This window comes from Scomber japonicus, chromosome 15 (assembly GCF_027409825.1).
Source record: "Scomber japonicus isolate fScoJap1 chromosome 15, fScoJap1.pri, whole genome shotgun sequence".
Taxonomy (NCBI): Eukaryota; Metazoa; Chordata; class Actinopteri; order Scombriformes; family Scombridae; genus Scomber; species Scomber japonicus.
Window position 1 is genome coordinate 27,082,662 of NC_070592.1, and position 14,354 is coordinate 27,097,015.

General features: G+C 38.2%; 1 protein-coding gene across 6 annotated transcripts in view; it reads right to left on the reverse strand.

Annotated features, from left to right (window-relative positions):
- Positions 1-1,370: 1,370 nt before the first annotated feature.
- The window catches only part of thrb (thyroid hormone receptor beta), a 126,685-nt gene continuing 113,701 nt past the window's right edge, over positions 1,371-14,354 (reverse strand). For 3 of the 6 annotated variants that reach the window (XM_053334119.1, XM_053334118.1, XM_053334122.1), the window contains 4 exons: positions 13,221-13,307; positions 12,758-12,904; positions 12,384-12,642; positions 1,371-10,072 (listed from right to left, as the gene is read on the reverse strand). In XM_053334119.1, coding sequence (XP_053190094.1) covers positions 9,831-10,072; positions 12,384-12,642; positions 12,758-12,904; positions 13,221-13,307 — 735 coding nt within the window. In that variant the 3' untranslated portion in view covers positions 1,371-9,830. The remainder of the gene's footprint in view (positions 10,073-12,383; positions 12,643-12,757; positions 12,905-13,220; positions 13,308-14,354) is intronic. The other 3 variants (XM_053334121.1, XM_053334123.1, XR_008322961.1) reach the window with 2 other exon arrangements.

Sequence of the window (14,354 nt, forward strand, 5' to 3'; positions counted from 1 at the left end):
GAAACTTTCAGACTTAGGCGTGTATACTGACAACTCTGATTCTGATTCAGACGATGAAACAGCTGTGTAAAACAGAGATTATAGACAGAGACAGAGATTATAATTTTGGGCTTTTTAGTTAGACAGTCGTTACAAGATCAATGTGTGGATCACAACAACTGATGAGTCTACATCTAAGTAAGGCTACAGCCTTGCTACAGTCCCTACATCTAAGTAAGGCTATATAGCCTTACTTAGATGAGATCAAAGTGTGGATGATTCATAAAATCACAACTGATTAGCCTACATCTAAGTAAGGCTACAGCCTTACTACAGTCCCTACATTAAGTAAGGCTATAGCCTTACCTTGATGAGATCAATGTGTGCATGACTCATAAAATCACAACTGATTAACCTACATCTAAGTAAGGCTATAGCCTTAACTTGATGAGATCAATGTGTGCATGACTCATAAAATCACAACAACTGATGAACCTACATCTAAGTAAGGCTATAGCCTTACCTTGATGAGATCAATGTGTGGATGCTGACCCTCTAAAGGGTCAGCAGATAAATGTGAGGGGTGCTGAGATGATTAATGAGAGAGAAAAGAAGAAAAAACTAAGTTCTGATACACAAATGTGTTTTCAGTTTTTGGACTTTTTCTCTAATCTTAGATTTTTGCTGAAATATTGGATCATTTTAACATTTATTGAAATGAAAGCATGTGAGAAGTTTAGACGGAAAAATCACTATTTGGTGGAGCTGTTAACAACTCATAGACATCTGAAATGTGAGGCTGACTACACACTGCTTTTTGTAAGACGTCAAAAGACAAAACGGTTGGAAACCACTGGTTTCATCTTTAACAATGTGTTGTATTTTAAAAGCTTGTTATATTATCCATTGTGTCAAATCTTTATCTGAAAAGTAACTAAAGCTGTCAAATAAATGTAGTGGAGTAGAAACTACAATATTTTCCTCTGACATGTAGTGGAGTGGAGGTATGAAGTAGCATCACATGGAAATACTCAAGTAATGTACAAATAGGTCAAATCTGTCCTTAAGTACAGTATTTGAGTAAATGTAGTTGCCACTATTCACTCATAAATAGTTATAGATGTTTAATCAAGACATATATTCAGTTTTGCTTAAAATTTAACACCGAGTGGAGAAAGGATCCAAAGTTAAAGGTACTTTGTGGAATTTTTGTCCAGTAGATATTTCAATATGTAGGTCTCAGTTATGTCACGCATCACACATGTAGCAGTGTGATACACATTCTTACCAAAGGTTTCCTGCTGTTCCATTCATTGACATCTGGTGGAGGTAAAAGCAAGAAAATGATCAGAGTTCTAAATTTGAACAGAAATAAAAGCACAACTCAAAAAGTCTCTCAAAACCATCTTTATTCTCAAGAGCCAATTCACATTAGCTGCAATCATAGTCAATCGTGAGCATCAAAAATATTTCCTCTGAAAGTCCTCAACGCTCATGTCAAAGTACTGTCCTGCTGGACGAGGAATCCTGGACAATGTTTCCAGTAAAATGCCGAGTGCAAGACAGCAAATTTTGGAACAGAACTTCATTGGTCTTCTGTTTGGCTGCCACAGATTCACTCCAACACCTACACACACTTTGTCTCACTCCCTTTCTCTCCGTGACGGTTTTACCAGTACGTGTTGAACACATGAGTAGAACAAGAAGACACTCAAACACACAAGGAGAGAAATCTGTGTTAACTGTGGATGAGTTTTTCTCTGATGTTGTTTATACCATAAATTGTCCTTAAATGTGTTGATGTGTAGCTGTGCTGCATTGCACATTGACAGTGAAAGTCCAGCTACAGTAATTATTCATTTTTTTCTTTAAAAACGAATGTAGCACTAATTTAAGTGTTTATGATTTGTAATATCTTGCTCATAGTTCTTTTGTGCTGACGGCGATTTGAGAGCAAGATACTGTATCTTTTTTTTTAACGCTATGCAAAACAATACCATGTTCATATAATGCTAACAACATCTGTAAAAAAAATCTGCAGTCTGAAAATATACATCCTTTTTCCTTTGTACTGTAAAATAGCTTTTCTGTGGTGCAACTCTTGTTATTGGTTTGTAACTGAGTAACATTAAGAGTAACAACTCGTGGGAGAGATAACAGCGTAGCCTACTGGCACCTCTTCGGGAACAGTAAACATTTTTCGAACCGGCAGTCAGCATTGACTATGTTTACATGCACCATCAGCTCTTTACATTATGATAATTCAAGTAATCGTGTGTGTGTGTGACGCGTAAATGTCCAACATATTCTTACAGCCATTAACTCGTTTGCACACGTCCCACAAAAAACACAAACATTCGTATTCAACGTAGCCTGTTAGCGCCTTTCAGCCCGTTGTTTTGGTGTTACGACACACAACTCTTTACTGTTTTGGTTCCGTCTAGCGTTCCCGACAACTTCCTTACCAGGCGGCTGTTTTCAGTGAAAAATGTGAGCTAGCTAACTCCACTGCACGATACCTGCTCAGTAACAAATAGCAGACAGATAAGGTAGCAACAAGCTGATGAGCATAGCGGACCATTTAGCAGTAAATATTGTTTTTCTCAGGAATTTGTGGAGACTGAATCAAAGTTAGAGAGTGAATTACTATTCATCAGGTCACCAGAAACACAACTCCAATGCTAATGTTGCTTAGCGTCTGTTACAGGTAGCCTACAGTGGCTATTGTGCAGTATTATAGGCTGTTAACATGATAGTCAATTGACTTCAGAATGCTGTAATTTTGTACTTTAGTAGTCACCAAGTGGCCAAATAAAATGATCAATGCAGCTCTGAGGTTACTGTAAATGACTTTGGTTAACGTTGGGGTGAGGTTTTGGTCACTTCCTTTGCTTTTAAAAAACACTTAAGTTTACAGTTCTTTTTATTTATTTAAATAAAAAATCTAATTTTCGAAGTGAGTTGTGGCCATTTTGAATGCCAATTATGTGAACCAGCCAGGCCAGTAAAGTTGACCTCAGTGGAGAAACATTTCCACTGACATGTCATGTAGAGTATCTTGAGAAAACTCTTTTTTAAATATGTTTCTACTTACACAGAAGATTCCTCTGCAAGACCAGTAATCTTACAAGTTCATACTTTGATTATGAGAAAGCTGAGGCAGGAAAGGTTGCGCAGACAGTCAGTTTTGTGGAACTGATTAACTCATTTTTTGTTCGAGTCTGTATGGATTTTACTCTCATTGCCTATTAACAGGAAGAAACGTTTTTAGCTGCAGTAATATACTGGCCTTACAGTGTCAGCTCTTTACTGGAAGTCCACTGTAAGAAACAGGTGAAAAAAAAATCCACACTCCTGCTTGTTTGTAGTGTTTAGGATAGTTTATATTGGGCGGAGTGATACGCTGCATTGTGAAGTGATGTATTAAGTTTGTTTTTGGTGTTCTGGGGGCCCTACTTTTTTCCTTTTGAACAGACATTAAAACACACGTTCTGATGAAGCTGTACCCAGGCTGTTTCTTCCCCACTACCAAAAATGGATTTAATTAGGTTAATGCTAACATACTCCAGTGTTGCAATAGTAACAGTACATTCAATGACTGTGCAAAGTGAACAGAATTGATACCTGATAATTATCACCCAAATCTATAGCTCTACAGATTTATTTTTAACTAAATGTTTTAGTTGTTCACTGTCTCACTGTCTGACCACTATTATCAATCCTGTTTCTGCACCCATCGTCAAACTAGTGCTAACGTAACGTAAGTAAAACATGTGGCTGCTAAGAAGAACACAAATGTTCTCAGAAGTTGTGGAAATCAAACCAGAGCTAAAAGGGGAGTAAGTAATGGACATATAAAACAAATATGCAACTGTTTCCTAACAAGTGACCCATAACAACATTATAAGGCCACAATATGTCAGAGCTGTGTATCTGCCAGCTTGCTGTGGAGTACTTCTGCCCCCTAGAGGCCAAAATCACCCCTGAAAAACAATTAATGCAGCTTTAGAATTGAGGAGTCTTTATTTTTAGTCTAACTGATGGTTAGTTTTACCACTGCAGTGACTCAGGAACGTAGTTCCATCTTGGTCCCTGGGTTTTTGAAGTACTTACTCCTGAGGTAGTACATACTGATGGCCGAGCAGCTATCAGGGTGGAGTTAACAGTACTGGTGTATCTGACTGAATTTATTTTAATGTTGTTGTTGTTTAAAGTCCCCATCCACCTAAAAAAAGTGTTTTGTTTATTATTCCACTTGGATGTTAGAGCTTCTTTGTGCTGAATGGTGTACGTTAAGAGTTTAACAATAGAAGTTTGACAGTAGGGCTGTGTGATATGACAAAACTCATATCCTGATATAGGTAATATATATTTCTTCTACAGGTACTAATGCATATCATGATATAGCACATTTTGAGTGAATTCAATGTAATAGTTTCTGGTCAGTGTCAGACTTTTCATACCCAAACCACATCCATGCCACAGAAGTAGCCCCTATTTTAGGTATTAGTTCCATCTTTTGTGGTATTTCATAAATAAATTACCCTTTGTGTCTTTCTACAAATGAAGCTTTTATTGTAGTTTCAATTTGAGTATTTCCCTGTTATATGGATGACGCATCTCTGCTTCCTACCACTATACAAAAGTGAAGCCAAAATATCTCCTTTACAGGAAGTTTAGTGATTTAACCGTCACGATTTTGGATTTGACCGCCACCATTTTTGGAGCCAGAAGTGACCATATATGGATGAGAGGGTGGAGCTGATCCCAGTACTAGCTGCTAGCTTAGTTAGCATGGTGCATTTACAGTCTACTGTTAACTGTGGTAATGCTAATTTTTAATAGCGAAAAACAGGCCTAAAAACTGAACAGTTGACTCCTTAGAGGGTCTTTTAGTACAGCCAAATGCGGAACAAGACTTTTTTAGGTGACTAAAATGTTACAATAAACTTAGATGAACTGAAAACCATGGATGTATTATAAAAGCTGGATACCGGACCAAAAATGGAGCCCATTCAAACTTGAGTCTAGCGAATTAGACCATAAACCCACTAGGAAACTGTTAACTGAGGTAATAATTCAAGTGAGGAGTAGGGTCATTTTCTCATAGACTTCCATATAATTGGATCTCTTTATACAACTAGTGGCGTCGCCCCCTGATGGCCATTAGAAAGAATACAGGTTTAAGGCACTTCCGCAGTAGCTTATTTTTTTTTACACAGAACTACCCGCATGCGCCTGACAGAAGTTTGAGAGCTGCTGTCATACCTGTCAATCATGGTGATGATCAAATAATGAATTGAAAACAAACTTATCAGAAAAATGAGCACTTAGACAAACTACCTAAATTGACATAAACCTCTTTAGGAAAAATGTTTTAGACATGCACTTTGACTTTTTAGTTTGGCCCATTGACTAACATGGAAGGGGCGGGATTCATGAGCTGTACTGCAGCCAGCCACTAGGGCGATAGAGATGTATTGGCTTCACCTTTGGGGAACTGTCATGACGTCCATATTTACATACAACCAACGGCTGAACCACAGAGAGCAGAGGAGAATAGCATGACCATAAAAGACAGCAAAACACAGTGGAGACTATTTTTCTTCATGTTATTTACCTAATGTATGTGCACTCAGTTCAGTGTGAGAGTGGTCACTCTACTCTCCTCTGCTCTTTGTGTTGCACAGGTACGAGTGGGGCTCAGCCCTTCATATGTGTGCTGCACACACAGCACAGCAGAAGAGAGACAGTGAAGCAGGTGAAGTACTCAAGTTGACAATAACTACACTCGTTACATTAATGTTAATAAAAATAATTAAAAAAAAAGAATGTTTGTGAATTCAAGAGTAAAAAGCCAAGAAGAGTAATTTATTAATGTAATCGATTGACAGACTCCAAATGATGAAAAATACTGTTGTAAAGAGCGTGATTTGAGACACAACTAATTAAACGATACGGAATAATGTGACATGACTATCAACATATCACACAGCCCCAGAAGTTTCTTTATGTGCTCATTAAGGTTTAAGGCATGTACCTACGAGCACGATTGGTGACAAGTGTGATGTGCACTGAGACACTGAGAATGGACTTCACAGTGGAGAAGGAGACAGCTTGTGTCCAGCAGGAAAACTTTAGAAATCAACAATATTAATAATATATGAGGGAGCGGGAGTAGTTGTTATTTTAAGAATTTTTAACAGGCAATTAAACTTTTTGGGGGTTTTCTGTTTTGTTCTGTTTTTGTGAAAAAACATATCAGACACAAATTATTATCCAAAGCTGAGTATTTTTATATATCCCAAAACATGTCTGGAGGGGATCTTTAAACAAAGTTACGTAGCCAAATTCCTGAGATTAGCTAAAAGATCTCAAACGTTTAAAAAAAAGAGGTACAGTAAGAGACAGCAGGCTGACAAGAGATGCTTGTTTCAATGTGGGTACATACTTAAGTAGAACATCACATCGTCATGCAACAATAAATTACAAAAGACCACCTGATGGCTGAGTTGTCATCTCATTGCATTAAAAAAAAAAAAAATCAAGTCTCAAACAGAATGTCACTTTTGAACATTTTAGTCTAATTTGCTGACATCATGGTTTTTCAGATGCAGTGGAAATGCAAACATAATTGCACCGAAGGGGCTTTTAGGTCCTGATTTAGTTCCTGAGTTCAGTTCCTGTGACTGTTTGGTTGAAAAGGGTTTTACACTAGTTTAAGAGGAAAATGAGGACTGGCCTAACTCTATAGAGCAGTCCCCACGTTTGTGCAACCAGACCCTAGTTGTGATAGCTCGCCCAATTTCTTTTCACATCTCTTGACTTTTTAAAAGAATTTGTCATGTCTGTGAGACATTTTGATGTTTTCTACTGGGACTATTCTGTTGACTGTTTAATTAATGGCAACAGGCAGGCTCAGTCACAGGATATCAATGGCTCCTGCTAACAACTTAACATGAAGGTGACCGCTACAGGACTGTGGACAGCAGAGGTGCATGTAAACATAGCCAATGTCACTTTTTTTCCAAAGAGCTCTGACTCAACATGGCTCAGGAACCCAACACGTGAACCAGGCGGTTGAGCCCAGCTGCCTATTCCGCCTATCCATCTCTCTCCCTCTGATTGTCTGTGCATTTATTTGAGTCTGTACAATTTTGCGAGGTGTGTGTGTGAGGTCCGGGTCATTCAAACACTGCAGCAAGTCTATTGCTTTGATAAAAGGCATCACTTCACAGAAAGAGAAAAAAATAAAATAAAATCACAAGCTGCTTTGAGGAGTAGTGTGAAGCTTGAAAAAGCGAGATATACAAAGCAAATGTTTGTCACATTGCAAACAACAATACCATAGAGAGGCTTTGAGAACAACAACAAAAAAACATGAACATACCGGCTAAAATAAGAGAAAGGAAAGAGCACTACGTTTTCACAATCTCACCAGCTTTCTCAGTGTACCTTGCTGATGATGAATTATACTGTCTGTTACACTGTTGTTGGGCCAGCCAAGCTTCACCTGGCTTCCACATCCCACTGATTGGTCACAGTGGTGGGGTCTGACCCATATGTTTTCGAGGCACACGCATATGTGCATGTGTATAGGATGTATGTGCATACTGTATGTGCTGCATATGTGCATGTTTGTGTGTTAGTGTATATGCATGCCATCATAAGAGGGTGGTGGGCTGTTGTACAAACGTAATGTTCATTTAAGCATGTAAATAACAATACAGTCCAATCGGCTATTTCCCCAACCCACCATAGCACCAAGACGTCACTGATTTAACATACAGTCTCCTCTTTTCAGGGAGTTTAACAAAAAAACAACAACCAAAAAACAAAAAAAAAAACCCAAAACAGCGATTGAAATGATTTTATATGGGATGAGTGAGGCAACATGGCTGAGATTAAACACTTAAAACTGATACTGGTTGATGAGTAGAAGCTGCTAACATAAAACATGAGTCAGAGTGCTGGCTCATGGCATGCACTAACTAGCGTAATCAGTCAAGTCTTGATATCGCTATGAGAGCCCAGCAGGGGGACTCAATAAGGAGGGCATCATTCACTTGGATTTGGCACAGCATGTGGCATTGTTACACACACACACACATACACACACACCCACACAAAACAAAAACAAAAAACGAGTACTATATGATTGTCTTTTCCTGACATCAGTGTCATTATGTGCTTTTTAGTTAGTCCTGACCAGTCTCTGGCAATGATGAACAGGCTCATTTTAATGCTACTGTAGCGTTCCCTTCCATAACGTCTGAATCACCAGCTGCTAAGTTGCAATTACCTGTTTGTGTTGTCATGGTCTGGTTTGTAAAAAAGGCAATAAATGTGGACAAAAAGCAGCTATGACAGCATATTAAGGTCATGGAAGACGAGAAACTGAGCAATTCTTCTGCCAATCAGCTTATAAATTATGATTTTATGATATAAAAAGATCCAAACAGTCATTAAGGGTTGCAAGAGCTCAAAAAGCAAAGAATCTTGGGTGTAAGTGAATATCAATGAATTTGTGCTTAAATGACCATATTTCAGAATGGAGTTTGGTGTGAATTTCTCTACATACAAGCAGAGAAGCAAAGCAAAGTGGTTTCCTTTCATACATTCAGAAATGTTTTAAAATATTTTTTCTTTGCCTCAATTTGCTGATGTATTTTGTCCAAAATCGACTGAAAACAACTTCCAAAAATTAGATTTTTTGATTTAAAAAATCTCTATCTTTCATTTTGGTGGTAAAAAAGATCATTTCTTTTCTTCTGAAATGGCCCTAACATGCTGCCATAACACAACAGCTAATCTTGTCCATCATAATTAGCACTGCTTGTGAGTATTTTAGTATTGCAACCTTTAAACTACTTACTACAAAGGTAAGAACTGGGCAGATTTATACTCAGACTTTACTGAAAGTAGAAACTAGGTGTGTTTATAGGATTAAAAACAAGTTTAACAGTATATTTGTGCACTTTTTAAAGTGTCTGCTGCCATGTGGATGTGATGGTAAACTAAAAAAAAAAAAAAATTAGAAACGTTCATTCAGCAACAATCTTACCCAGGTTTCTCTCTTTCAAGGTGCTCTTCAGTTGCAAACTTCAGATTTTTACGACATCTCTGAAATGCAGCATTGTGACTAAATGTTGTGACGTGTAGCTACCAAGAGACTTACAAAGACCTGTGAGTTGTTGTCTATTAGAGTGTGTGTTGCTGTCTCAGGTCACAGTATGATGGCGAGGCACTGAACAGCTCAGAGACTCCTCACCAGATGGATGACTGACTATATGACAGTTAATATAATAACCAACAAATGGGTCCGATAAAGTCGAGCAGGTCAGGGGAAAGGCTAACCGATCACTAAAAAATGTCTTCTTTTGTGTCAGGTGAGCAGCCATTTTTGAGTTTTTCAACATAAAATGAAGGAAAATACATTTGCATGGTTTCTAATGAGCAAGTGTCAATAAGATCACCATTATGCCAACTGTACAATCATCAACACAAAATATAATCTATAGTAAAATCCGAGGTGAGAGGTTATATCCACAACAACAACAACAACAACAACAAAACAAAGTCCAAAAAAAAAAAAAAAAAAAGAGCAAATTGCTATTCACATGTACCCGCACTGTAAGGAATGGTTCCATCCAAAACTAGACCAGAGAGCTACTCCTAAACTATGGAATGAAGTGACACTCAGTAGTGCTAATGGAAAGTTCATTGTGACGGGCCTTCTGCTGGTTCCACCCCTGAGACCACCAGGGTGCCCAGGTGCTGACGTATGCACACAGACACACGTACACACACATACATGCACACACACACGCAACAAAAAAAAAATCCATTGGTCAGTCCTCGAAGACCTCCAGGAAGAGAGGAGGGAATAGCTCATTGGGACACTCCACTTTCATGTGAAGGAATCGGCTGGCGTGGCAGGCGCCAATCATCCGCAGGTCCGTCACCTTCATTAGCAGCTTAGGCCAGAAATGCGCCAATTTGTGTTTGCGGTAGTTGATGTAATGTTCAAAGGCCATCAGGAACTCCTCTTGGCAGCGTTCGATTCGCTCCACGCTACTCAGGCCCGGACGATCTGATGAGACAAACACCAACCAGAACCAAACAGTCAGACAGAGGACTACATGGGGTTTATGGGATGAACTGTGTGTGCTGTATGTGAGTGGAAGAAGTCTGTCATTCAAAATCATGTCTACTGATTGGGTTTACTTTTCATACTGCGGCTAAAACCATTAGTTGGATTGAAATGGTGTCACCTGATTCCCAGATGTGCTGCAGCCACCTACTGGCTGGTTTAATTAATGCACCTACAGCAGTGGGTAGGCTTTAAAGATTAAATACATGATGTGTGCTGTGTTTCTGACATAATGTAAGTAGTTTATAGTTTGTTCTTATTTGGAGTGTTAGTGCTAGTAATAAGTACTAGTAACATTCAGACACACAGACAAAAAAGAGTTAAACTTGAATGTTTTTCAACATAAAATTGCATGAATTTTAAGTTGGTGAGGCAAGTGAATATGTTCCATAAGCAAAATAAATTGTATTCAAATTTTTAACATGAATTCTTTTTTCACTCCTTACCACTATGGTATTATTTTATTTTAAGGTAACATATCCTAAAGTGTACTTCAAAATAAGTATTTCTTGAAAATGTCTAAATTAGGTTTATTTAGATTATTTTATGACAAAACACATTACAAACTGGCATCATAATGTGTACTATAGAGGGTAAAGGTTCACAATTTTTCAAGTGACTTAATACAATATGTCCATATGAACATTTTCTGTTTTTCTTGCTGTAATGATTCCTCCTGTTCATACTGACCATTAGAAGATCCCTTCATAATGTTCTTACAATGGAAGTGATGGAGGACTAAATCCACAGTCCTCCTCCTGTGCAAAAATGTATTTAAAAGTTGATCTGAAGTTAATATGAGGCTACAGAGAGAGGATTTGATGCTAAAAAGACTGTAAATGTGTCAGATATCCACTTGACATGACTGACTCAGACTGCTGAAGATGAATAGAAGCTGATTTAAATGCTTTTTTTGCACAAAATCACTGTGTGGACACACTGTGGATTTTAGCTGCCATCACTTACATTGAAAGCATTTGAAGGGGATCTATGAAGTGTCAACGAGAGGAATGATTATAGCGGGGAAAAAACGACAGACTTGGAAAAAGTGTGAACCTATGATAATAGCTAGATAGAAAATGACTGAGGTTGAATCTGATGCCAATTGTGTATTTAAGTATACATCAATAAAATCTCATTTCAGAAGATTTTCTGACACAAATATATTTTTTTCTTACATTTCCACAAAAGACTGTCAAATGTAAAGATAAAGAATCAACTAAAAATATTGATTTCAGCCTCTCATTGATCAAACCCTAGTGGCTACAGTTAGTGTGTCAGAGGACACAGACAGATGGGCTGGTTAACCCCATGTCATGCACTACATGTACAGCACACAGCAGAACAGTATTGATCTTGACTGAGATGCTCAGTGTTGCTCAGAAAAATGGTGGTGGAGCGAAAACCAAGCTAGCTGAACAAAGCTCCTCAGAATAATTATAGCGATTAATTGATTGAATTGTAGTTTGATATGGATTTAATGTCAGAAACACAATCTGTGCAGGGGAGAACAAAGCTATGAAGAAATAACACTGCTTGTGAGACAGCAGGAGGAGTGATCCCTGATCCTTTTATTTCTTTTTTATACTGTTCTATAAAGAAATCTATCTAATAGCTTAATTAACCTCTTGTTTACTGCTCTCTAAACCCATGATATATACATTCTTCAATACTCATCTGACTGTGTTGTGTTATCTTTTTAGTGTAACTTTATTACAGCACAGTCAGTAGTAATGTGAAGAACCTACCTAGTTTATTGGCTAAAATGAATACAACTACCAGTATGGTCCTTTAAAAGTTGATTATTTCTGGATTAATTGATAAGCTGTTTGCTATTAAATGTCACTGTTTAATCACTGTTTCCTAAATACCAAGATGATGTCCTCAATTGTCTTCTTTTGTCTTGACCACAACCCAAAGATAACAAAGGACTAAAGAAACCAGAAAATATTCACATTTGAGAAGCTGGAATCAAGGAATTTGGACATTTATGTTCTTCAATAATGACTCCAGGCAATTATTCCATTATCAAAATAATTGGTGCTCAATTTAATAGTCGACAACTAATTGATTGCCTGTTGGTGAATGTTATATTTAATATTGAATAAACAATCATATTCATAGACTCAAGAGGGGGACGTGTTCTTTAAAAACAGTCAATTGTGGGCCCATACATCATCAAACTAATGTATTTATATGTGCTTACTTTATTCCTTCTGTGTGAGGCAGATGCATGACAGCAGGTGCTTACCAGATGAAAGCAGGATGACAGCCTGTAGAAGAGCCACCTCAGAGTCATCCAAGTTAAAGGAGGACAGCGACACGCCAAGGTCAAAGATGGCATCTGACACTACGCCCAGGCCCCCGTTCTTAAGCTGACCGCGTGTGACCGCCATCTCCCCGTTGAGCGTGAGGGTCTCGCTCTCTGGGTCGTAGCGAACAGCAGCTCGCAGTGACATGATCTCCATGCAGCAGCCTTTCAACAGGATGATCTGGTCTTCACAAGGCAGCTGGTTATAAGGAGAGAGAGAGATGCAGCATTAGAAACTTAACCAGCTGAACGTGGACTGCAATCACCAGAGGTAAAAGCTCTGTTCTTGTTAAAGTTCTCTATTCTGCACTTACCTCACAAAACATAGGCAGTTTTTTGGCAAAGTCCACCACTCGGGTTATGGCAGGGGTGATAATTTTTGTAAACTGACTGAAGGCTTCTATATCCACTTTGTTTCCATCTGGTGTATTGACCATGGACGCTTGACCAATATCCTCAGGCTGAAAGACGAGAGGAGTTTAAAGGTGAGTTGAGGTGTGTAAAGCATTCACAGTCACAGTAGAAGCAGAAAAACAAGGTGCTATACACAAATACAAGCTGACTCAAGTGGTTTCATTTTGATTCAGCTCACAAGACTTTGACTGTACAATGTGAAGTACTGATGGAAATGAAGACTTTACTACATTTAACACTCGTGTTTCTAAAGCACTTAATACATATGCATGTGAATGACTGCAAATAAATATATTCACAACATACAGACCTCATCACTCATTTGATCACATTCAATAAATATTATTATCCACTGTGTCTTACCTTAGTTTCCTTCACCCCCGCTGCACTCTGGTCAGAAGTATAGAATAAATTACATGTTATTTCATTAAGAAGCATAGCTTCCTCGACCTGTTGGATAATCAACAGGAATTGTGAAGTTTCAATGAAGAACCCGTGTCAAGCCAACTAAAAAGAAAACAAGTTAAAACTGAAGACAGATGAAAGAGTGTACAGATAGAAAACAGGCGAAGACAGAAATCCAAGATAAGTGTCTGTGGTGAGATTCAGGCCCAGGACCAGTTCAAACAGGTCCTGAGAAACACTCCAACGACTATCCAACAGATTAGAAGTTATTATTTTAAAGCGAAAATGTGACTATTGAAACCAAGCTCCATGACCATGTTGGGAGACTTATGACTTTAAAATACATTTTTCAAATAAAAAAAAAACAGTTTATAGAAAAAATGCAAACACTACTTAATCACTCGCTGACTACAATGCAGTCTTGCCCAAAAAGTAGTGAAATACACTACACATTTGTAAAATCTTTAGGTATTCCTGGACTCTCCCGGAACAATAAACAAATTTGTCTTCCGCAGATAATACTCTGTAAATTCCACAATGATCAGGAATCTTCAGTAGAAATGATTCCCTTTTATAAAGTGTCCTGATCGTACCACAGACACTGATAAACTTCAACAGTAGAGACAGACTTGCAATCTGGACAAAGCAATTAGAGTTCACAGAAAAGAAAACGAAATTAGTCAAATAAACCCAAAATAAAACAAAATAACCAAAGGTGAATTGTGAAATTTAAAGCTACAAACAGAAAGACAGAAACAAGAAAACAGCACAAAAAAGCAAGTTATTAGTATTAGCGATTAAGGATCATTGCTTTGTAAGACATAAAAAAGACAAGAATAAGATGTTCCATTATTAATTAGTGCTGCTGCGTTGAGGAACACACTTTTCTCCATCGTCCAGCTAATTCTCCCCACTCTACAAGGAGATACAAAAAAACACATGGACATATTAACACAGGAAACAGCGGAACAGTGGTTGTGGTGGAGGTGGAGAAGACAGGGGCATGATGTGGAAAGGGTATGGGGAGAGGGTGGGGTTGGAGGAGGAGGAGGAGAAGGAGGAGGAGGAGGAGGAGGAGGAGGAGGAGGAGGA